At 44.4% G+C, this 25356-nt stretch overlaps 1 protein-coding gene across 1 annotated transcript in view; it reads left to right on the forward strand.

The window, feature by feature from the left end:
• The window catches only part of shank3a (SH3 and multiple ankyrin repeat domains 3a), a 530257-nt gene that overhangs the window by 188400 nt on the left and 316501 nt on the right, over positions 1 to 25356 (forward strand). The window contains exons 6-9 of the mRNA XM_055653270.1: positions 7231 to 7339; positions 17164 to 17315; positions 18909 to 19076; positions 23980 to 24096. Coding sequence (XP_055509245.1) covers positions 7231 to 7339; positions 17164 to 17315; positions 18909 to 19076; positions 23980 to 24096 — 546 coding nt within the window. The remainder of the gene's footprint in view (positions 1 to 7230; positions 7340 to 17163; positions 17316 to 18908; positions 19077 to 23979; positions 24097 to 25356) is intronic.

The following is a 25356-nucleotide window of genomic DNA, read 5'->3' on the forward strand; positions in this document are numbered from 1 at the left end:
TTATCTGTTATTTAACTTTACCTTGTTTAATTTACAGACCTAATCAATGGTAAATAATCATTACAAACGACAGGTCACAATAATTAGGTAGTCAGCAGCTACTATTTATTAGAATAAGCTTCAAGTATAATCAGCTGAAACTTTATCTGGAGAAATTAGAAACACTTTCTGTCAGATGGTGGTTGCACCTTGTTCTGAGTGCAACTTCAACAGATTGCAAAGATGGGAATGCAAGTGTGGAATTTGGTGGAATGGTGGTTGAAGTTGATTAATGAGTCAATGGGTAGCATTTTAGAATGAAACTTGGTGGAGAAATTAATTTCTGTCAGATGGTTTGCACCTTGTTCTGAGTGCAACTTCAACAGATTGCAAAGATTGGGAATGCATTAAGTGTGGAAGTTGGTGGAATGGAGGAACCAAGGGCAATGGGTAATTTTTAGAGATGATTATTTAATTCGTTAGAAACCAATGTTAAGATGTGACCTAAGAGAATTTTTGGATTTTGATTATTCAGGTAAATAGAAACATAGAAAAATAGGTGCAGGAGTAGGTCATTTGGCCCTTCGAGCCAGCACCGCCATTCAATATGATCATGGCTGATCATCTAAAATCAGTATCCCGTTCCTGTTTTTCCCCCATCTTCTATACTATTACTAAAACTCTTCGTCTTGTTTGTGGCTGTCTGTGTGTATGCGTGTGTGCCAATTTCTATTTTCCTATTTTCTTCCAATCGCTAGACCACAGCCTTCCCATTTTCACCCATTCTACTAACATTTCCCCCGCCGAGGCAATAAACATCTTCCAGTCACATTCCCACCTATACTTCCGCACTTTTTAACCCTTTAGTTTTTTTAAAAGCCAGAAAACTCGCCCATTTCGGCAAAAAAAAACCTGTGAGGTCACAATCAACTTGCAAGGCAGGACGGGACACTCCGGGAGCTGGGGTACTCCAGCGCACCCGAATGACGTCACAAGACACTCGCAAAGCAGGACGGGACACTCCGGGAGGGAGGGGCACCCCAGTGACGTCACAATGCACTCGCAACACTGGACGGGACATTCCGGAAAGGAGGGCCACTCCAGCGCAGAAAATTCCACAGATTCACAACTCTCTGGGTGAAAAAGTTTTTCCTCGCCTAATTCTTAAACTGTGACCCTCTGGTTCAGGACTCCCCCAACATGGGATAATTTTTCTTGCATCTAGCCTGTCCAATCCTTTGAGAATTTTATATGTTCCATACGATTCACTCTCATCTTTCTTAATTCCAGTGAATACAAGCCCAGTCAACCCATTATTTCATCATATGTCAGTCCGGCCATCCCGGGAATTAACCTGGTGAACTTACGCTACACTCTCTCAATAGCAATAATGTCCTTCCTCAAATTGGGAGACCAAAATTGCACACAATTCTCCATGTGCGGTCTCACCAGGGCCATGTACAACTGTAATAGGACCCCCTTGTTCTTAAACTCAAATCCTCCTGCATGCTTACTTTCAGTGACTGATGTACAAGAACACCCAGGTCTCATTGCACCTCCCCTTTTCCTAATCTGACACCATTCAGATAATAATCTGCCTTCCTGTTCTTGGCACCAAAATGGATGACCTCACCATTATCCACATTATTCTGCATCTGCCTTGCATCTGCCCACTCACCCACCTATCCGTCACCGTGCAGCCTCATAGCATCCTCCTCGCAGCTCACACTGCCACCCAGCTTTGTGTCATCCGCAAACTTGGAGATGTCACACTTAATTCCCTAAATCTAAATCGTTAATATTTATTGTAAATAACTGCGGCACTCAGCTAGTCACTGCTTGCCATTCTGAAAAGGACCCGTTAATTCCTACAGCCAACCAGTTCTCTATCCATGTCAATACCCTACCCCCAATACCATGTGCTAGTATATAGCACACTAATGTCTTGTGTGGGTCCTTGTTAAAGGCTTTTTGAAAGTTCAGATACACCACATCCACTGGCTCTCCCTTATCCATTTTACTTGTTCTCAAAAAATCCCCATAAAATTCCAGAAGATAAGTCAAGCATGATTTCCCTTTCATAAATCCATGCTGACTGACTGATCCTGTCAATGCTTTCCAAATGTGCTGCTATAACATCTTAATAATCAACTCCGGTTTCTTTCCCACTACCGATGTAAGGCTAACTGGTCTATAATTCCCCATTTTCTCGCTCCCTCCTTTCTTAAAAAGAGTTACATCAGTTACCCTCCAGTCTGACGCAGATGCCACGCAATGTGCCAGTCAGCAGGACATTGCCGCCCCATCTGTAGTTCGTGGGAAGGTTCTTCCGGACCAACACCTTTGACCACAAGTCCATCGGGCAGTGGTCAGCATGGAACGTCCTGCAGGCTCTGCAGGGAAAGGACTCCATAGATCCAGTGGCGTGGTTCCCAGAGCAGACTGCCCAGCTTGTCTGGCAAAATTGTCATCACCAGAACTCACCAACAAAAGCACCATGACCTGGCTTGGCTGGCGGAGAGGGGAGCCCACCCAGTCAGATCCTTCCTGCAACGTCGGAACCTCACTACCAGCGCACGCTGCCCTTGGGATGGCTACTATGGAGAGGAGATGGTTGCCCACCTCTTTGCAGAGTGTGGATTCGCAAAGAGAGTCTGGAGAGGTCTGCAAGGGTCCCTGTCACAGTTTATTCCAAACAGCTCCGTTCACAGAGGACTCTGTGATTTACGGACTGTTCCCAGGGACGCATTCAGAGACTGACATCGAGTGCTGCTGGAAGGTCATCAACTCGGTGAAAGACGCTCTTTGGTCTGCCCGAGCGTTGTTCACAACCCATTGGAGCGAGATGTCCATCGGGGAACGTTGCCGACTGGCCCGCTGCAGACTGCATTGGTACGTACTGAGGGACGCACTGAAGCTCAGTGCAGCCAATGCCAAGGCTCAGTGGGGGAGAACCACAGGCTAGGTTCCTTCTGCTGCTGAACATTGGGGGCAGGGTGTGGTGGAAACACCCCTCAAAATAAGGGAAGGGTTTCCACGCCAGTGGGCCACATGAGTGGAAGGGATGGGGGATAAATTTGTGAAATTTGAGCAATGGATGTAGACTGTATTGAATAATTGGTATAGTCTCCGAAAAGGTTGGATTAATTTTTTTTTGCACGGTTCATGTATTGTACAATGTTAATTCCCAGGGTGGCGGGACTGTCATATGCTGAGAGAATGGAGCAGCTGGGCTTGTACACTCTGGAGTTTAGAAGGATGACAGGGGATCTCATTGAAGCATATAAGATTGTTAAGGGCTTGGACACGCTAGAGGCAGGAAACATGTTCCCAATGTTGGGGGAGTCCAGAACCAGGGGCCACAGTTTAAGAATAAGGGGTAAGCTGTGTAGGAATGCGATGGAGAACTAAAGTGTTTAGCAACCAGGAGATCAGGTAGGTTCAGGCGACTGAGTGAAGGTGTTCAGCGAAACGATCGCCCGGTCTATGTTTGGTCTTGCCAATGTATAAGAGTCTACATCTTGAATAAAGGATACTGCAGATAAGGTTGGAGGTGGTGCAAGTAAATCTCTGCCGAACCTAAAAGGATTTGTGTGCTTTCTAAAGTACATTTCACATTCTGTTGCAGTTGTTTGCACAATTGTGGCAAAGAATACAGTGTTAAGGGCCTGTCCCACCAGCATGCGATTGCATGCGTCTAACGCGACCAAACGTGGTTGCTTGAGGCGTACGGCCGCGCGGGGCCGGTCCCACTCGAACTGCGGAGGCATATGGAGTTGTGCGGTGCTGATCCCGACATCGCACGGGGCTCCGAAAATCATGCACTGTGCAAATATTCCGCGCGGCAACAGCCTGTCGGCCCGCAGGCCCATTGAAGGCGTACGCAGCGTCTTGACGTCGTACGTAGCATCTTGACGTCGTACAAAGCATCTTGACGAATGCAGCGTCTTGATGTCGTACGCTGCGTCTTGACGGCGTACGCGTAGCGCATGCCGTTGCGCGATGACGTCACTGCCCGGCATGCCGTTGCGTGATGACGTCCAAATTCAGTAGGCCCACCTCCTGCCAGGCTGATTGGTAAGTATGACGCAAACTTAGCGCAAACTTACCGGGTACTTAGCGTGTACTTACCGCGTACTTACAGGGCTCTCGCTTACCTTTTTTTCCCTGCTGCCAGCTGGGCAACCTTGGCAGCTTTTTAGGTTGCCAAATGACAGTTTAGGAGGTCATTTAAGATGGCTTGCATGACGTGTGCGATAATGTGCTCAGACGAAGTGCGTAGTTACCAGTCAGAATTGTACTCAATGAAGCACGCACATATTATTTCTGCTTCAAATAATGTCACAAACTAAACATATTCACCAATCAAGACATGATATATCCCACAATGACATACAGCAAAATTATAAGACTATCTCAACTCTTTCTACACATTGCAATGAATGCAATTTCTATTAGTTCTTTCCACTTCCAAACTAAAATGTGGTTGCATTATTCAGCGTATGCTCAGCTCAACCTGTGTCAATAAATCCTGGACCATGGTAACATATATGCGTCTGTATAGTTGTGACTGTTGCTCATTAAATAACTACAGTACTGATACTCCATATTAAGAGCATTGATTTGCCGTTAAAATGAATTCTGTAATAATGGGTCAATGGCAGCAGTGACAATCGAACACTGCGGTTTTAATGTTTCACGTGTTCACAATTTAATTAATCAATCTTTATGGATTAAAACAAATAATAACATTGGGAATCAAACACGTTCACGTGTTCACAATTTGTTGAATTAATCAATCTTTAACTTTATTTGGCACCTTAAAAACAATCAAAGCTGACCAAAGTGCTGTACAAAAAAAGAAAACAAGCAAATAATAAACATTGGGAATCAAAACACGAGGCGCATTTGATTGCATTCCAAAATAATATCAAACAGTCAATGTTCGCAAAACTGAAGACATTAATAAACAATCAACACAGGTCACAATTGGGTCAGGAGTGAGGAGAGGGGGCCTGTTTAACGTGCAGAGGCAATTCATTCCACAATCTCGGAGCCGACAAAGGCACGGTCCCCTCTGAGCTTCCGGGGCTCAATCAGGAGCAGCTGAGACCTGGAGAGGGGGGGGGGGGGGGGGGGGGGGGGGCAAGACCACTTAGGGGTTTAAATAAAAGAATTTAGTCGGTGCTATACTGAATGGCATGGAGAGAGGCCAGGTGAGAAACAGTCACGTTCGTGTGCCTGTCAAGAGACGAACAGTGTACCATAAAATGGAGGACCGACTGTGAGGGTGCATTGCAGTAATCCAGCCGTGGTACAAAGGCGTGGATTACCGTCTCAGCGCTGCCTTGACAAAATTGAATTTATTTTTGGGGGGAAAAAAACCAGATTTAACAACAGCCCTTCCTGAGTCAAATCGGGGGGGGTTCAGTACGGATGGATGGGGGTAGACAAAAGTGCTGGAGAAACTCAGCGGGTGAGGCAGCATCTATGGAGCGAAGGAAATAGGCAACGTTTCGGGTCGAGACCCTTCTTCAGACTGTTCCCCCCCATTCTTATTGAATGGGAGGATCAGTACAGGATGGATGGGGGGGGAGCATAGCGCAGGAGGGAGGGGGGGTGTCAGTACAGTGTGAATCGGAGAGTCTGTACAGTGTGGATCGGTGGGTCTGTGCAGGAAGAATGGGGGGAAGGTGCAGGGTAAATGGAGGGTGGGTCAGTACAGGATGAATGCATGGATTAGTACAGGATGGATGGTGGGATCAGTACAGGATGGATGGGGGGGGGGGGGGGGGTGGCAGGAGAATCAATGCGAGGTGGATAGGGTGATCAGCGCAGGATGAATAGATTGGGGGGGGGGGGGGGATGTGGGATGGGGGAGCACAGGGGATGTCAGTGAGGACCGAATAGAGGCAGTAATGGGGATCAGTGCAGGATGGAGAAGAGGGGTCCTTTGATAAGGGGGGGCGGAGGGGGCATACAAGAGAGAGAGAGAGGGAGAAGGGGGGTGAGGTATGGAGGAAGGATGGTCAGCGCTCCTCGGACAACATCGCCCCGCTGCCTTGGCCGTTGGGAACTCCTCGCCACCGCCTCCCTCCTCCGCCAGCCAACAGCAAGGTGTGGGGCCAAGCGGTGCAACTCAAAGATCCCTTAGCTATAGTATCTTTGGTGCAGCTGCTTCAGAAGGGTCGGAGCGAATGACGGGTCCCGCACAGTGGCAGCTGCGGCCGCAACAGCGGCTCCATCAGCAATGGCTCCATCAGGGCTCCATCCGCTAACACCGCTTTCAAAACAAACCCTCCCGCACGCCGAGGCCTCCCCCTCCCTCCCTCCTCCCGGCCTCGGCGTGCGGGAGGGTTTGTTTTGAAAGCACCGTTAACGGGTTTGCAAGCAGCAGCCGCTACCATGGCGGGCAGGGTGCGGGAGGAGGAGGAGATGGAGCCGCTGTTGTGGCCGCTGCTGCCGCTGTTCGGGGCTCGTCATTCGCTCCGACCCTTCCTCACCCCGTACCTAGTATCTTTCCCACGTAATACAGCCGTCACCGCCGAGACAAATCGTTGCGTTCCTTTTCTCCAGAGATGCTGCCTGACCCGCGGAGTTACTCCAGTTTTTTGTGTCTATGTTCGGTACAAACCAGTATCTGGTTGCCAAGCCGGGCAAAATGACTCGGTGTTTAGGTTGCCCGGCGGCGCTTTGAGTGGTCAGTGGCACCCGGGCAATCGCTAATTTCGAGCCCTGACTTAGCGCAAACTCAGCATCCGTTTGGTCGCGCTGGTGGGACAGCGCGACCAAACGCTGCAAATCTGAATAAGCTCAAGTTTTGCCAATTGCAACTGTTCTTGTCCTGAAGGGAATAGATCACACTGAGCAGCATTGGCTAACAGACTATTGGCTTCCCTAGTTTGAATTAATAACTGCTACTCACATAATTAAATGCCTTGGTGGCATTGGTTAAAGCAATATATTATGCTCCTCTTTATTCAGAGCATTTCTCTCACAACTCCTAAGCTGAGAAACCCATTATGAACCTCACGGTTCCAAACCTGCACTGGGATTTTGGCAAACCACGTTCAACTAATGCTTTCTCCAATCCACTCTCAAGTGTAACACAGTCAACTACTATTTCTGCCATATTTAAAAGCGAAATGTCTCAGTATTTGTTACAATCGCCCTTGTTCCTGCTCAATTTTCACCTTTTTGTTTACAGTTTCATTGAAGGGCATTTGTTGTTTTTCTTGTCTCCTTTTTTAGGCGAATCTTAAGAAGTTTATGGAGTACATCCAGTATCATCACGTAGAGAAAGTTGGTAAACTGTTAGAGAAAGGATTGGATCCGAATTTCCATGATCCTGACAGTGGAGGTGAGGCAATTCTATTATTCTTATATTGAGACAAGTGCCAAACATTTCTGCATTTACTTATCAAAAAAGAGCAATTGTAATTCCAGTCTGAACAGTTTGAGTGACATTTCATATCCACGCTCAAACAATAGACTTCCAAGAATTAAAGATTTATACAACATTAAACAAAAGGTTTGTTATTTCCTTTATTTTACTTCAGTCTCCAATCATTTTCTCCTTTCTCCTTTCTCCTCCTGCGTCTCTGTCAATATTCTTTCTTTCAAAATTTTGTTACTTTCTTTCTATTATTTCCTGTCTCTTCTTTTAGAAGCAGCTCACCTGGCTCCTTGGTATTGATTTATTATTGTCTTGTGTAGTGAAATACAACAGAAAGACTTTGGTTAGTGTGCCTTGGAGGCTAATCATGCCCTGCAGCAGTACATCAGGTAGTTCAAAAGAGTAAATTAATACATAATATAGTGTTGTAGTTATAGACAAAGTGCAGGTGAAAATAATGCTTGGTCCACAACGAGGTCAATTGGAAGATTGGGAATTCATCCCAAGCATATGAGAGGTCAGTTCAAGAGTCTGATAACAGCAAGGAAGAAGCTGTTCTTGAATCTGGTGGTATGTGCTTCTAAGATTATTTACCTTCTGACCACAGGGAAAGGGGAGCAGAGTGTATGGCCGGATGCAGTACTTGAATATATTGGTTGCCATCCTGAAGCAATGTGAATTATAGATGGAGTTAATGGGGGAAGTTGGGCAGAGGCAGGCTGATTTGTATGATGGAATGGGCTGTGTTCACAACTCTCTGCAATTTCTTACGGTCTTGGACAGACCAGTTGGCATATCAAGCTGTGATGGGTGCTTTACGTGATGCATCCGTAGAAATTGGTAACAGTCGTTGAAAAAATGTTGAATGTCCGTAGCCTTCTGAGGAAGTAGAGGCAGTGGTGTGTTTTCTTGGCCAGAACATCAATGTGGTTGGACCAGGACACATTGTTGGTGATATTTACATGTAGGAACTTATATATCATACTAGACTAAGTGGGACCTGTTGGATCACAGCATCACACAGGAGGGCTGGTACCCCAACACAATATTCCACCTCTCCACCAATTCCAATATTGGTGGCCAGTGGGGGGGGAACACTAGTATGGGTGTTGTGGGCTAAAGGGACTGGTTTCCAGAAGGCTAGTATGGACATTGTGGGCCGAATGGATTTTTGGGCTGGCGGCTCAGTCACTCAAGCCTGTTGTGCTGGCAGCTCACTCACTCACGGCTGGTGGGCTGGCAGTTGACTCACGGCTATTCCTTGAAATTCCATTTCAACAGGGTGCAAGGCCACCAAATTCAAGTGCAGTTTCTTACCACATCAAGCATGGTGCAAGGCCACCAAATTCAAGTGCAGTTTCATACCATTTCAAGCAGGGTGCAAGGCCACTAAAGACAGTGAGTCGTGACCTCTCCCTCCTCCATCTTGCAGAGACTGAGCCACACCCACATTTCTGGGTATTATAGTTCTTCCCGCCTCCCACCTGAAGGGGAGTGGCCTTCATGGAGTGATTGACAGGAGAGAGAATCTCAACATTTTTTAAACACTAATACCTCTTTTATTTTTCTCCGTTGGGAAAATTCCTTGGCACCTAGTGAGCGGAGGGGGACTCTGAGTAAGATTGCCAAAAATCACAGCCGTATGTGGCAGCATTTTTTCTAAAATCAATATAAAGGGCAAACAGGAAGTGGTCAAGATTAGACTTTTAATTATATAGAAGGCAAGGCAACTTGAATTAGGCAAGGCAACTTTAATTAGGCAACAATGCTTTAGCATTTCCAAACCATAGGTAACACAGATTTAACATTTCCAAAGTATAGTTTCAAACCACATTAAGGGCATTGACAGGTCAGTAAAACCACTCACAGTTTAGTAGACATGTGTTCAGTATTATTCACAGCTCAGGCCGAGAGACGTGATCCTCCCGCTCCCCCATCTTGCAGAGATTGACTGAGGCACTTCAGGGTGTTATAGTCCCTCTGGAAGGGAGCTTTTAGTAATATAGATAACTGCCATTTTGGAGTAGAATCTCAATTATTTTGTAATGGTTATGTTGTAACAAAAGCACATCAGTTTTATATTCCGCATGTGACATATTTAGGATTGTCATGTATGCTTGAAATATTGTGCAAAGCCTCAAAAGAAAAAATGAAACAAAAAAGGCAAACAGGCCATGAATGACCACCATGTACACTGTACCCACCCAACATACTCATTTCATAGCTTTCCATAATCCATGTATACTCTGCACTAAATATATTGTGACCCGTTTAGTTTCTAAAAGTAAACTTGTAGCACAGTACCAAATTATGGAAATTGTGAGCAGTTTTGGACCCCATATCTGGATGTGTAGGCAATGAGAGGGTCCAGAGGAGGTGAAGAGAATGATCCCGGGGATACTTGTGTCAATTTGTAAGGAGTGTTTATTGTCTCTAGACCTGTACTCATTGCAGTTTAGGAGGATGAGTGGGAGATCTCACTGTAACCTAGATAGTTGAAAATGAAAAGCCTAGATGGAGTGGATTTGGAAGATTGTAGCGGAAGAGTCTAGGACCAGAAGATACAGCCTCAGAATAAACGGATGTACCTTTAGAATGGAAAGGAGGAGGAATTTCTCAATTATTCAATGATTATTGTCACATGTAGCTAAATTATGCTCTTGACACGCCACTTCGCTCTTGACGCTCCACCTCGCTCTCGATGGCCCTTCCTCGCCCTCGGCGGTGTGGGAACTACTGTATCGGTCGGTTAGGGGGGGGGGGGGGTGGCAGAGAGGGAGGGGGTGGCAGAGAGGGAGGGGGGGGGGCAGAGAGGGAAGGGGGGCAGAGAAGAGGGGGGGCAGAAAGGGAGGAGCAGGCAGGAGAGGGAGGGAGGGCAGAGAGGCGTGGGTGGCAGAGAGGAAGGGCCCCCTCCACCTCCTCTTCTCCCTCTCCACCCCCCACCTCTGCACCCCCCCTCCCCCCTCCACCCCTCCCTCTCCACCTCCTCCCCCCCTCCCTCCACCCCTTCTCTCTCCCCCCTCCCCTCTCACCCCCCTCCCTCTCTTTCTTTCTCGGCCCGGGGAGGAGGTAGAGAGGGAGGGGGAGAGGGAGGGGTAGAGGCAGCACCAAGTCGTAGAGCAGAATCCGCGTGGTTGTGGTGGGTGGGGGAGACCAGATGTCATAGCCTCAGAATTAAAGGACGTTCTTTTAGGAAAGAGAAGAAGAGACGTTTCTTCAGTGGTGCACCTGTGGACTTCTTTGCCACAGAGGCTGTAGAGCTAAGTCAGTGGATATTTTTAAGGCAGAGATGGATAGATATTTGATTAGTGCATGTGTCAGAGGTTATGGGGAGAAGGCAGGAGAATGAGGTTAGGAGGGAGGGATACAGTGCACTCCATAATGTTTGGGACAAAGACCCATCATATATTTATTTGCCTCTGTACTCCACCATTTGAGATTTGTAATAGAAAAAAAATCACATGTGGTTAAAGTGCACATTGTCAGATTTTATTAAAGGCCATTTTTTTCATTTTGGTTTCACCATGTAGAAACTACAACTCATTTACCCATTTCAGGGCACCATAATGTTCGGGACACAAGTGTTTGTAATTGCTCAGGTGTGTTTAATTGCCCCCTTAATGCAGGTATAAGAGAGCTCTCAGCACCTAGTCTTTCTTCCAGTCTTTCCATCACCTTTGGAAACTTTTATTGCTGTTTATCAACACGAGGACCAAAGTTGTGCCAATGAAAGTCAAAGAAGTCATTATGAGACTGAGAAACAAGAATAAAACTGTTAGAGACATCAGCCAAAGCTTAGTTTTACCAGGCGTGAGTTGAGGTGGAGAGAGGTTGGGGGGGGGGCGTCATTAATCTGTCTGGGGTGACATGGCTCTTGGGTTAGGCTGAGATCATTCTCTGCGGGATGATCTTAGTGCGGGAGACAAGTGTAGGAGAGGTGTGCTGACTGTGTGGGCAGACACTTTGGAAGTGATTGCCCACCAGCCTCAAAAGCCGCTGTGTCTCCCTGTCCCTGGGATAGCAGGAGGCGATCAAACAGCACAATACCCCCCTCCCCCTCCACGTCAACACGAAGGGCAAAGATCCCAAGGCTTTAGCGTCAGAAACAGCGGGCAGGCGACAATCACCTGCCATAACGCGAGAGAGATCATGCACTGTTGCACGTCAGTGTTTCTGTCTTTCTCCACTCATTGTTGGCCCTATCTGTCACCACCCCCACCTACACCCCTCTGCTTCCAGGCCATGTGTGTGACCCCTTCCCTCCCCTCTCCAGCTCCCCGCCCATTGCACCGGCGCGGGGGTTTTGCACTGTCTTCACGTCGGTGATGCCAGCAGGTCAGGGCCAGTCGCCCCGGGGCAGTCGCTCCCTTCAGTTTCCCAGGGTGTCGGGACGGGACTGGAGTTGGGAGGGAAAGGTGGGGGGGGATGGGTGGGTTAGGTGAGCAGGTGAGTGGGGTTGTTTGCAGTTGCAGAGGGTGGCGGCAAGGGCGGTACAGTTCCCAGTCTCAGCTCCTGTCCGGGGGGGGGTGGCCAGAGATGTCAGGACCAACGGGACACCGACCTCCAGGCCCACCAGGCCCACTGCAAGCACAGAGAACCCAGAGACCCACAGCCAGCAGCAACTCCAGCCCAGCCCCGCTCCAACTCCAGAGGAACCCGCTCCCCGATGGGCCGCTATGGCGACAAGTGGCAGTTCGCCCACAGCCCGAGCTGCGCCCCCTCATCCGCCACCCCAAGAACAAGACGGTGTGCCCGTTGACTCCCATCCCCCAGAGTGGCCCCGGACCGTAAAGAGTGGCTGTAAAATCTGACAATGTGCAGTTCATTTCAGGGCACCATAATGTTTGCGACACAGCAATGTCATGTAAATGAAAGTAGTAGTTTTTAGTATTTTGTTGCATATCCTTTGCATGCAATGACTGTTTGAAGTCTGCGATTCATGGACATCACTGGTTGCAGGGTGTGTACTCTGGTGATGCTCTGCCAGGCCTGTGTTACAGCTGTAGCGGCCTGGACGAGGTCAGGAAAAGGCCAGACGTCAGGCAGGTTCAAACAGTAGTCTTTAATCACACAGCGAGAGCACACACAACTGAGGGTCCTCTGGAAGCCCCGTGGCAGACCAACGCCTCTGTCCCTCAATCGACGAGAGGGATGATCCAAGGAGTGGCCTACCCCCCAGGGACCGCCACACAGCCATCATTAGCTTATGCTTATTTTGGGGTTAGTCCCCTTCAGTTTTCTCTTCAGCATATACAAGTCATGCTCAATTGGGTTCAGATCGGGTGAATGACGGCCACTCAAGAATTTACCATTTTTTAAGCTTTGAAAAACTCCTTTGCCGTTTTAGCAGTATGTTTGGGATCATTGTCTTGCTGTAGAATGAACCGCCGGCCAATGAGTTTTGAGATTTGTTTGAACTTGAGCAGATAGGTTATGTCTATACACTTCAGAATTCATTATGCTACTACCATCAGCAGTTGTATCGCAACAATCTAATGTGCACATCCGTCCACATTCAAAGATTTCATCTCCCATCTCCCCGCAGTGTGTAGACATGGCAGTAAATTCAATTAAAACATATCAAACCTGTGTGTTTCAAACAAATCATAAGTATAACTGCTCTGGCACTGGATGGTGTGCATTTTCCCTTTGTAGGTCACATCAGAAGATGCGGCCGCGCTGAATTCTATCTTTAAAACAAAGCCGCAGGATGCAGAGGTCTTCTTTAACACTGTTGCTTATTAAAACATAACACTGTTGCTTATTAAAACAAACCTTCAATCAGGATTGGCTCAAGAGTAACTGGGAGACGAACTTGGAACATCGCAGAAATGACAAGTAAACGGCAAACTTGTCATACCCGTGGGAACTCGGTTAAACTCTTGATCATACACTTGCAATCTTGTACACAACCACGAGTCTTTCACTTGGGGTACTTGTGTCAACTCGCAACGTGAGACTTGGCTTTTACATAAAGGACTTGCATTGTTCTTTGTGATGTTAATTTCTAGAGGGTTAGTAGAGCTGGAGTCATCCAACCTAGTGAAGAATAATCCATCACACTTTTGATATGTGCCTTATAGGTGGTGGAAATGTTTGTGCTGTTAAGAAGGTAGACGCAAAAAGCTGGAATAACTCTGCGGGAATAGGAGACCCTTCATCAGGGAATATCATTCTTTGGAGAAAAGGTTGGCTTCAACCTGGTCTGGTCACCACAACATTTATGTTACCAGTCTAGTTCAGTGTCTGTTAATGTTATTGCCTGGGATGTTAATGCAGATGCCAACTATTTCAGTATCTTGAGATTTACAAATGTAATTTTATTTAGATATCAACAAACAGCCTAATTTCTCAGTTTATTTGTGTGCCACAATGCTGAGAACTATATTCTGCATTCTGCATCAGAGTGCTCTACCTGTTGCATCTGAGTTTGACTTTATTATATTTATGTATAGTAGTATCTGATTTGATTTGACTCCCATGATTTTGTTAGGTGACGTGGTTCCAGGACTCCTACACAATCATGTTGAAACAATGGCAGTTTTTTTCCGAGTCAGGATGGTGTGTGACCTGGAGGAGAATCTGCATGTACATGACCTTCTAATCCTTTTTGGTGGTAAAGGTTATTGGTTTGGGACGTGCTCCATTCAAGAAGGGTTACAGGGAAAATGCTGGGAACTGTAGGCCAATGAGCTTAACATTTGCAGTCGGAAAGTTACTAAAGACTATTCTGAGGGATAAGATATACAGGCTTTTAGATGGACAAGGGCTGATTAGGGATAGTCAGCACGGTTTTGTATGTGGGTGTCTCACAAATCTGAGTTTTTTGAAAACATGACAAAAAACATTGCTGAGGGCAGAGCTGTGGATGTATATATATGGTCTTCAGCAAAGAATTCAACAACGTTCAGCATGGTAGACTCCTCTGGAAGGTTAAATCACATGGGATCCACGGAGAGATAGCTGAATGTATAGAAAATTGGCTTCATAGAAGGAAGCAGCGGGTGATGGTGGAAGGTAGCTTCTCGGACTGGAGGCCTGTGACAAGTGGTGTGCCTCAGGGTTCAGTGCTGGGCCCATTACTGTTTGTCATCTATATCAATGATTTGGATGAGAACATACATGGCAAGATTAGCAAGTTTCCTGATGATACAAAAGTGGATGGTTTTGCAAATAGTAAAGATGGTTGTGAAAAATTGCAGCAAGATTGTTATTGATCGGCCAGGTTGGCTGAGGAATGGTTGACGGAATTTTATACAGAGAAATGTGAGATGTTAATTTTGATGTCAAACATATGCAGGACCTACACAGTGAATGGAACTCTGGGGAGTGTAGTAGAGCAGAGGGATCTAGAAGTGCAGGTGCATGGTCAGAATATTGAATATGGAAGTTGGCAGATCATGTTGCAGTTGTATAAGACGTTGGTAAATACTCGTAAATCTTCATTGTGTCCTTTCCAGCTTGACAACATCACTCCTATAACATGGTGCATTTAGTGTATTGTGTTCGGTTCTGGGCACCATGTTATAGGAGTGATGTTGTCAAGCTGGAAAGGACACAATGAAGATTTACGAGTATGTTGCCAGGACTATAGGGTCTATGCTATAGGGAGAGGTTGAGTCTGCTGGGACCCTATTCCTTGGAGTGCAGGAGGATGAGGGGTGATCTTGTAGAGGTGTATAAAATCATGAGAGGAATTGATGCACAGTCTCTTGCCTAAAGTAGATGAATCGAGGACCATAGGACTTTGGTTTAAGGTGGAGGGAAAAGATTTAATAGGAATCTGAGGGATAACTTTTTCGCACAACGTGTGGTTGGTGTATGTAACAAGCTGCCAGAGGAGGTAGTTGAGGCTGCAAGTATCCCAACATTTAAGAAACAGTTAGACAGGTACATGAATATGTCAGGTTTGGAGGGATATGGACCAAACGCGGGAACGTGGGCCTAGTGTAGCTGAGACATGTTGGCCGGTGTTGGCAAGATGGGCCGAAGGGCTTGTTTCCACTATGACTCTCTGATTCTATGTTATCAGAATGGCCAAGGTAAATAGGTGACATGCCCAACAATTCTTACTTGCTGTGGTTTTGCAGGCCCATTACTACAATAACACAACAAACAAGGGTGGCACAGCTTGTAGTGCTGCTGTCTTACAGAATTAGAGACCCAGGTGTTACCTGACCTTGGGTGCCCCCCTGTGTGGAATTATTGTGACTGGGTTTCCACTGGGTTTTCTGGTTTCTTGCCACATCTCAAAGACGTGTGGATTGATAGGTTGATTGGCCTCGGTAAATTGCGTCTAGTGTGCAGGGAGTAGATGTGAAAATGGAGTAACATTGAACAAGTGAATGCAGAATCGATGATCGGCATGGACTCGATGGGATGAAGGGTTTGCTCCCATGATATTTCAGCCAATCAATCAATAACATATTCTTAGTTGTGAGAGGGACACGACCCGCAGTTCAACGTTCCAGGGTTTAGATGGTTCAATCGTGAAAGAGGAGGGAGGTAAAATAGGCAACGGAAATGTAGACAGCTTACAGAAAGATGCAAAATGAACAGGGTTGTTGTGGTAGACAACGTTAACTTCCCCAATATTGTGCAACAGGCTTTGACAGGGCAGAGTTTGTTAAGAATATTCAAGAAGGCTTCTGAAAACATTATGTGGACAGTCCTATTCAAGGATGGATCATACTAGACGTGGTATTGAGGAATGAGCCAGGCCAAGTGACTGGTGCTTCAGTGAAAGAGGATTTTGGGGATAGTGATTAGAACTCCACAGGTGTTAAGACTATTTCAAATAGAGATAAATCTGGACCTGGGGGGGGGGGGGGGGGGGTACTAAATTGTAGTATGGCAGATTACAATATTATAATGCAGGAGCTAGGGAGAGTAAATTGGGAGCAGTTGTTGCTGGGAAGAATGCATCAGACATGTGGGAGTCGGTGAAAGGGCAATTGACCATAGTTCAGCGCTGGCATGTTCCAGTAAGGAGGAAAGTTAGGGCTGGCATGGTCTGGTGGGTTTATATGTCCAAAGACGTAATAATCTTGGTCAAAAAGTAAGAAAGTGTGTGGCTTAAGAAAATGAAATCATACAGAGCCTTTGAGGAACATTAAAAAAATGAAAGAACCAAAGGCAGGAGATTAGAAGAGCCAAAATAAGTTTTGAAACTATTTGATGTTGGATTAAAGAAAATGCCAAGGCTTATTCTACCTATAATAAAAGCAAGACCGCATCCATTGAGAAGGCAGGATCATTCAAGGATAAAGGGAGGAATTGTATTTGCAATCAAGAACACAAAGAAGGATCTTGATCCAAAATGTTACCAAAACATGTTCTCCAGGGATGCTGCATGACCCAGCACTTAGTGTCCACAGGAAACTGTATTTAGTCAGATTCCTGGTTTCTGTGGATCGGGCATTCCTGGATCTGGGAGCACGCGGTGTAGCAATTGTATTGGATTGCTTAATTCCTTCTGATCTATTATGTACATCCTATCTACCTCCATATCTGCACATTTAAATAATGTACTTCTCATGGACGTGTGCATCCCCACCCTTGCATGGACGTTAGCCATATCTTCCTGCACTCATTGTACACTGCCCTTTTAATCTTCTGGAGAAAAATGCTGGATCATTTATAGCTGTATCAGCAATACATTTATGAGAACTTCTGATCATTGACTTAATATTAAACTCTGCATAAATTACATGAATACATTTATTTTTGGTTTTGATTTAGAGAGAATAATTTACTAATCTAATCCTCATATTACCTGTTACTATCAGAATGTCCATTAACGTTGGCTGCACAATTGGAGAGCACATCTGAAATCATCAAGTTGCTGAAAAGTGGGGGAGCTCATTTGGATTTTAGGACCCGGGATGGATTAACAGCTTTACACAAGGCTGTACGATGTCAGAATCATGCAGCACTAATAGTAAGTAGATCATTCTACACTACACCAATAATGGTTACCTGATTTCATGATATAAGGATTCTTAGATTATGATTCGAGCTGCATTAACTGTGCACACAATTTCACACTTTTTATAGTGTAATACTAAAAAGTGCATGGCAATCGGGAGCAATTAATCACACTTTGAAGTGAATGTAGAAAAATCACATGCTAATGGTAATAATGAGCAAAGAGTCCCGATCTTGCTTTCCATCTCAATCTGAAACGCGTTTGATGCATCAGCATCAGCTTCAGCCTAACCCATTCATGCTGACCAAGTTGCCATTCTGAGCTAATTCCATTTGATGCATTTGACCCATAGCCCTCTAAACCTTTCCTATCCATTTATTTGTTCAAATGTCATACACTTGTCAGATTAAAATTTCAGTTGCCATTCTTTGTTCCACCTTCTGAACTGATCTAAATCTTTTTGTGAACATAGATATCTTTTCTCATTGTCTACTATATCAATTTTGGTGTCATCTCCAAATTTACCAACAATTTGTGCCTTTCATCTGTTCATTCCCCAAATATTTTGCAACCCAGCGAAATTGTTCCTTAATCCTCAAAATTGCATGCAATGGAATCTTAATTTTAGTTGTCTGACTTCCATTGGAGTCCAGCAATCATTGTAGTAAATGTCTGCGTGTATCCTATCCATAATGTGGAGAACTGAAAGCAAACAAGTGGTTACTTTCTCTTCCTGCCCTTGACATTTAATGGACTGAATAATGCTCACTTGAACCAGTTTATCCTTTTAGGTATATGATGTCCAGTAGGTCTCCTGCTGTTCTGCCAGTGAGCTAGCCATTAAACTGTGTTACTCACAAAAGAAAGTCGCTCCTTGGCATAAGCGTTGCTGGAAATGTGAAACTATGCACAGTGTTAGCTAAAACATGCAAGGACTGAAGGAGCTGGATTGATGCACTATACTTCTTGTAGTCGTGACTCAGAAATGATGCATGTGTGAAGGGTGTGTCTGTATGTGGACATGAGGCATTTTGATGAGCCTAAAGGTAACAGATTTGATCACTACTCCAGATCTTGTGCCCATTTTTGAGACTGACTCCTTGGTGCAGTATTGAAGAATGGCTGCACTCTCAGAACTGTCATCATTCAAATTAGATAATAAACAAGCCTTTCAACCTTGAAGCCTTTCCCAAATTTTCTTTTGGATACGAAAAAATATGTGTAATTTTCAAAGCTGAAACTTACTTTTGGCCTAAAAGATAAGAGAGTTCCAGAATACCTCTATCTGTTCGGTGAAAGAATGCTTATTAGTGTTACTCTTAAACAGCATACTTCAAATGTTAAGATTGTGGTCCTTCTTTATAGAATACTTTAATGGAAGAAATTGTTTTTCTGAATCTTCTCTGTTTAATTCCTGGCTGTCATTTTTTTTTACGTTATAATATAATCACCCTGTATTGTTTGCAATTCTCTCACCATTAATGGAATTTTGCCTATTGTAATAACTGCATTATGATTGTACAACCTGAAATAATCATTCTCTATGACTGTATATTGTATGTGGGTACATCTTTTAGCAACCTTCTTTCTGTCTCTTTTATACAGACCCTATTAGATCTGGGTGCTTCTCCAGATTACAAGGACAGCCGGGGGTTAACACCTTTGTACCATAGTTCAATGGTGGGAGGAGACCCTTATTGTTGTGAACTGATTCTGCATGACCGTGCCAATGTGGGTTGTATGGATGAAAATGGCTGGCAGGAAATCCATCAGGTAAAAATATCTTTTGGCAAATGGCTGGCAGTGGACAGAGTGTACTGACTTGAACAAGGTCACTATTACATGAATGAGTGATGTAATAATAGCTGGGAATTATAGAATGTAACCTGTTCATTCCCCTTGATTTCTCATAGCAGGAGCTCATCAATTTTGCTGGGGCTGTGGAACGGGGAGGGAGCTATACGTTTTTACCAAATGCTAATTGTCCTATTTAGGTGGAGCATTCTAGAAGCAACTGAACCACCCTATGCAAATTTCAGCCATTATCAATGTTCTGATATACATCCAACATGCCTTGCACAGAATTGCAATAAAAAATAGTGAGACTTCATTGTTCACTGTCTTCAAGATCTTATGGCAACATAAAGCAGCTGGATGCATCATGCCTTTATGACACACTGAAAAAAGTCGTTAGGAAGTTGGCAACTTATTTTTATGCAATCCAAACTAAGATTCTGGAATTAATCTTGAGAGCTTTATCAGAGTCATCTATCAGAGGTTATCTAAATATTCTGCATAGCTCTATGCCCAACCCAAAACAAAGCTCAGAAATGAAAAGCCATCAAACTGAGTATGGGAGCTGATGGAGAGGATTCTTTGGGATAGATTTACTCCCATTTGGGAATGGACTAATTATTGACAGTCAGCATAGTTTGTTATGCAGCAGGTAAGGTCTAGCTAACTTGATCGAGTTTTTAAAGGATGTGTCAAAGGTGATTGATGAGGATAGGGTGATTGTCTATATGCATTTCAGTAAGGCATTTGATAAAGTCCCACATGATAGGCTGATCCGCAAGATTAAGATACAAGGGATTCATGGTGACTTGTATGGATTCAGAATTGATTAACATAGAAGCCAAACGGTTGTGGTGAAAGAGTTTTATTCTGGCTGGAGGGCTGAGATCAATGGAGTTCCGCAGGGATCTGTGCTGGGTCCTCTGTTATTTGTGATGTGTATAAATGTCTTGGATGTAAATATAGATGTGTTGGTGAGTAAGTTTGGAGACAACACCAAAAAGGCTGGAGTCGCGAAGTGACGAAGGCTGTTCGAAGTATACAGGATATGGATCAACTGCAGAAATAAGCAGCAGGTGGAATTTAATCTGAAGAAGTATGAGTTTTGCACTTTCAAAGGTTATTGTAATGTGGATGTATACGGTTGATGGCAGAACCTGTTGTGCAGAGGGATCTTGGATTCTAGGTCCATAGCTCCTTGCCAGTGGCAACACAAGTAGATAGAGTAATAAAGAAGGTGTATAGTATGCTCGCCTTCATTGGTCGGACATTGATATCATGGCAGGAAGTCATGATGCAGCCTCTAAGACTTTAGTTAGGTTGCCTTTGGAGTATTGCATAATGTTCTGGTTCCCCCATTACAGGAAGGATGTGGACACTTTGGAGAGGTTGCAGAAAAGGTTTACCAGAATGCTGAAGATGGACACAAAGCACAGTAGTAACTCAGCGGGTCAGGCAGCATCACTGGAGAAAAAGGATGGCTGACATTTTGGTCGGAACCCTTCTTCAGACTTTACCAGAATGCTGTCCGAATTAGCTGGTATTAACTACAAGGACAGGCTGGATAAACTTAGAAACATAGAAACATGGAAAATAGGCACAGGAGTAGGCCATTCAGCCCTTCGAGCCAGCACCGTCATTCAATATGATCATGGCTGATCATCCAAAATCAGTACCCCATTCCTGCTTTTTCCTTATACCCCTTGATTCCGTTCGCCCTGAAAGCTATATCTAACTCTCTTGAATTCATCCAGTGAATTGGCCTCCACTGCCTTCTGTGGTAGAGAATTCCACAGATTCACAACTTTGGGTGGAAAAAGATCTTCTTCATCTCAGTCCTAAATGGCCTACACCTAATTCTTAAACTGTGAACCCTGGTTCTGGACTCCCCCAACAGCGGGACCATTTTTCCAGCATCTAACCTGTCCAATCCCTTAAGAATTTTATATGTTTCTATAAGATATCCTCTCATCCCGGGAATTAACTTGGTGATTACTATGCTGCACTCCCTCAATAGCAAAAATTTCCTTCCTCAAATATCGATACCAAAACTGAACACAATACTCCAGGTATGGTCTCATCAGGACCCTGTACAACTGCAGTAGGACCTCTTCTTCTTCTTCTTGCGTATGGTGTGCACAGCCTAAAGTTGTAGGACAACTTGTTCTAATTGATCTTATTTGATTGTGCATGCCAGGTTGATTGCATTGGTTGACACAAGGCGGACCACGTGAAGGTTGCAATCTCCCACCCCCAGTAGGACCTCCTTGCTCCTATACTCAAATTATTTCGCAATGAAGGCCAACATGCCATTAGCTTTCTTCACTGCCTGCTGTACCTGCATGCTTACTTTCAGTGACTGATGTACAAGCACACCCAGGTCTCATTGCACCTCGCTTTTTCCTAATCTGACACCATTCATATAATAATCTGCCTTCCTGTGCATGGCATCAAAATGGATGACCTCACAATGCCAGCACTGAGCATTGCAGCTCCCCACTAGTCTCTGCCTGCCACTTTGGAAAGGACCCATTAATTCCTACTCTTTGCTTCCTGTCTGCCAACCGAGTTCTCTATCCATGTCAATAGCATCCCCTCAATACCTTTTCAAAGTCCAGATACACCACATCCAATAGACAATAGGAGCAGGAGTAGGCCATTCGGCCCTTCGAGCCAGCACCGCCATTCAATGTGATTATGGCTGATCATCCCCAATCAGTACCCCATTCCTGCCTTCTCCCCATATCCCCTGACTCCGTTATCTTTAAGAGCCCTATCTAGCTCTCTCTTGAGAACCAGCCTCCACCACCCTCTGAGGCAGAGAATTCCACAGACTCACAACTCTCCGTGAGAAAAAGTGTCTCCTCGTCCCTGTTCTAAATGGCTCTCCCTTATCCATTCTACTTGTTACATCCTCATAAAATTTTGAAGATTAGTCAAGCATGATTTCCCCATCATAAATCCATGCAGACATTGACCGATCCTGTCACTGCTTTCCAAATGTGCTGCTATTACATCTTTAATAATCAAATCAAGCTTCTTTCCCACTACCAATGTCAGGCTAACTGGGCTATAATTCCTGTTTTCTCTCTACCTCCTTTCATAAAAAGTGGGGTTACTTTGGCTACTCTCCAGTCCACAGGAACTGATCCAGAGTCTATAGAACATTGGAAAATAATCACCAATGCATCCACGATTTCTAGGGCCACGTCCTTGAGTACTCTGAGATGCAGACCATCGGGCCCTGGAGATTTATCTGCCTTCAGTCTCAACAGTTCACCTAACACCATTTCCTGACTAATGGGGATTCCCTTCAGTTCCTCCCTCCCGCTAGATCCTCGATCCCCTAGCATTTCTGAGAGATTGTTTGTGTCTTCCCTAGTGAAGACAGAATCAAAGTACTTGTTTAACTGGTCCACCATTCCCTTATTTCTTATCTTAAATTCACCCGTTTCTGACTGTAAGGGACCTATATTTGCCTTCACTAATCATTTCCTCTTCACATGTCTATAGAAGCTTTGACAGTCAGTTTTTACATTCCCCGCAAGCTTTCTTTCATGCTCTATTCCCCCCCCCCCCCCCCTCTTAATTAACCCCTTTGTTGAATTCTAAATTTCTCCCTGTCCTTCAGTTTGCTGCTTTTTCTGGCCAATTTATATGCCCCTTCCTTGCATTTAATACTATCCATAATTTCCTTCGTTACCTGCTATTGAGCCACTTTCCCTGGTTTATTTTTACGCCAGACAGGAATGAACAACAAGGGTTTTGGCCCGAAACATTGCCTATTTCCTTCGCTCCATAGATGCTGCTGCACCCGCTGAGTTTCTCCAGCATTTTTGTGCACCTTTGTTGTAATTCATCCATGTGTTCTTTAAATCTTTGCCATTGCATATCCACCGTCAACCCTTTAAGTATCATTTGCCAGTCTATCCTAACCAATTCCCATCTCGTACTATCAAAACCACCTTTCTTTAAGTCCAGGAGCTTTGTCTCTGAATTAACTGTATCACACTCCATCTTAATGCAGAATTCTACCATAATATGGTCACTGTTGCCCAAGGGGCTTTGTAGAACAAAATTGCTAACTAATCCTTCCCCATTACACAATACCCAGTGTAGGATGTCCTGCCCTCTATATTGGCTTAGAAAACTATCCTGTATACACTCCAGGAAACCTCCTCAGTGTTGTTACCGACCTTCACAACCTGGAATGACCATCTTTCTGTTTGTCAGATATGACACTATCCAATGGAGACATTCTCCATTTATTTTCATCGACCATTTTTATCAAGCTTCTTGGTTCTCTGTTTGTTCAAATGTTGCCTTCAGAGCAAGGGCAGTCAAATTAACTGCTGGCCTTCAAACACCTAGATTTTAAAAATCACTCCATTGCCAGTTTTCTTCCTGCTTCCTGTACCTTAGCAGAACATAGCAGTCCTACGAGAACTCACTTTCTCTAGCATTGGTCCAACTACCTTACTCACAGTTTAGACAATTTGTTACAGTTTTTTAAACTGACAGTTTTTTTTCACCTAGCTTTAAACTGTAGTGTTCTTTTCCACATACTAACCTATTTCTATACCACAATCTCTTTTGATAAGTTCCTTAAAAACCTTAATTAACTAGACGTTTGGTTATCTTGCTTATTACCACTAGCTTTGCTGGAATATCAGCTTTTATGTGGGAACTTTAACTGTTGAAGATGCTATGAAAATTCAAGTTGAATTTGCACTCTGAAGTCACCGAGCAAAGTATTTGTTGTGTGAGGACATGTAGAGAAGAAAAATAAATGCTATACTTTTCTGTGCTACTCACAGGCTGATGGATTGATTGTACCAGTGATGACCTATCGCAGTTCTAATCATTGATTGTTTTAATTCAGGCTTGCCGGTATGGGCATGTGCAACATCTAGAACACCTACTGTTTTATGGAGCGGACATGAGCACACAGAATGCCTCGGGGAACACTGCTCTGCATATTTGTGCACTCTACAATCAGGTCAGTAGTTGGTGGGAGGTTGCATGGGATAGGGCAGTGAATGGGTAAAGAAGTAAACTGCAGAATGCAGGAATGGTGAGGGCTATAGAAATGCGACTTATTTGTGGTTATGCCAGAATGGGAGAGTGGAGGCAGGAGGATGAGAGTGCTGTGGATTGAATGTTTGGAAGACCATGGGATGATATCATGGAATGTAAGTGGGAATGTTGAGAGGATAGGTGAAGAACAAAATGGGAAAAGGAAAGGTTCAGGTGTCAAAGCAAATACAAAGGTTATGAGGGTTAGGTAAGAATGGAGGTAGGAAAAATGAAGAGTTTAGGGGAAGAATGCAAGTTGAAAGCAGAGTGCAAGTAGGAAGAAAGAGAGATTTGTGATTATGGAAATTTAAAGATGGAATTAATAGAGCCTGTAGTTGAAATTATGGGAATGCGGATGTAGGAAGAGAGATTTAGAGGCGTACGGCCTGAAGTAACTGCTCCTGTGCAGGGAGCATATAACATATATATCTGAGATTGAGGGAGGAGTATGCAAATACATCCATTCAATGTCATGTTGGTTTGAATGAACTTTGGAGAATGTATGGTGCTACATTAAAGAATATGATATTAAGGAGTACAATCTCTGGATTATTTCCCTGTCCTTATGCATATTAAAATAAGGTAAACAAAGGTGAATATTTGGATTAAGAAGTGATGAACAGAAGAGGGTTCAATTGCATTGTCCAGGAAAGAACCATACGCCTGCTTTCTATTTAAAAATGGTCGAGACTAGAGCTCCACTGGTAACCATATGTGGTGTGGTGCCAATGACCTTAAGATATTAAATGGGATTGAGGAAAATTATGGTTCTAAAGAAAAAGAGAATTTGAATAAAAATTGCAACAAGAAAAAAATTTGGGAATATTAAATCAATAGTCAGAAATTATGTTTAAGGTACCACACGGGCTGAGAAATTTAAAAATAATTGAAGTAGAAGAAGGAATTAAGAAATGTTTGAGTTGGCGTTGAAGAAGAACCAATGTGTGTGTGTTTCCCGAATAAACATAATTTACACAAATATATAAAGTATAAGCGTGTAAAGTATAAAGAATAATTTGAATGAATTACAAACACAAATTCAGCTTGCATGATACAATCGTGTTAATCATTATTGCAACGGTTATAAGATGGCAAGGACTTGCAATTAAATATACCTGGTGATCAGGTAAAATACAAAACGTTTTGAAGGGTTGGGAGTGGCAAGTTGGTGTTTAGTAGCCTT

This window comes from Leucoraja erinacea, chromosome 22 (assembly GCF_028641065.1).
Source record: "Leucoraja erinacea ecotype New England chromosome 22, Leri_hhj_1, whole genome shotgun sequence".
NCBI lineage: Eukaryota > Metazoa > Chordata > Chondrichthyes > Rajiformes > Rajidae > Leucoraja > Leucoraja erinaceus.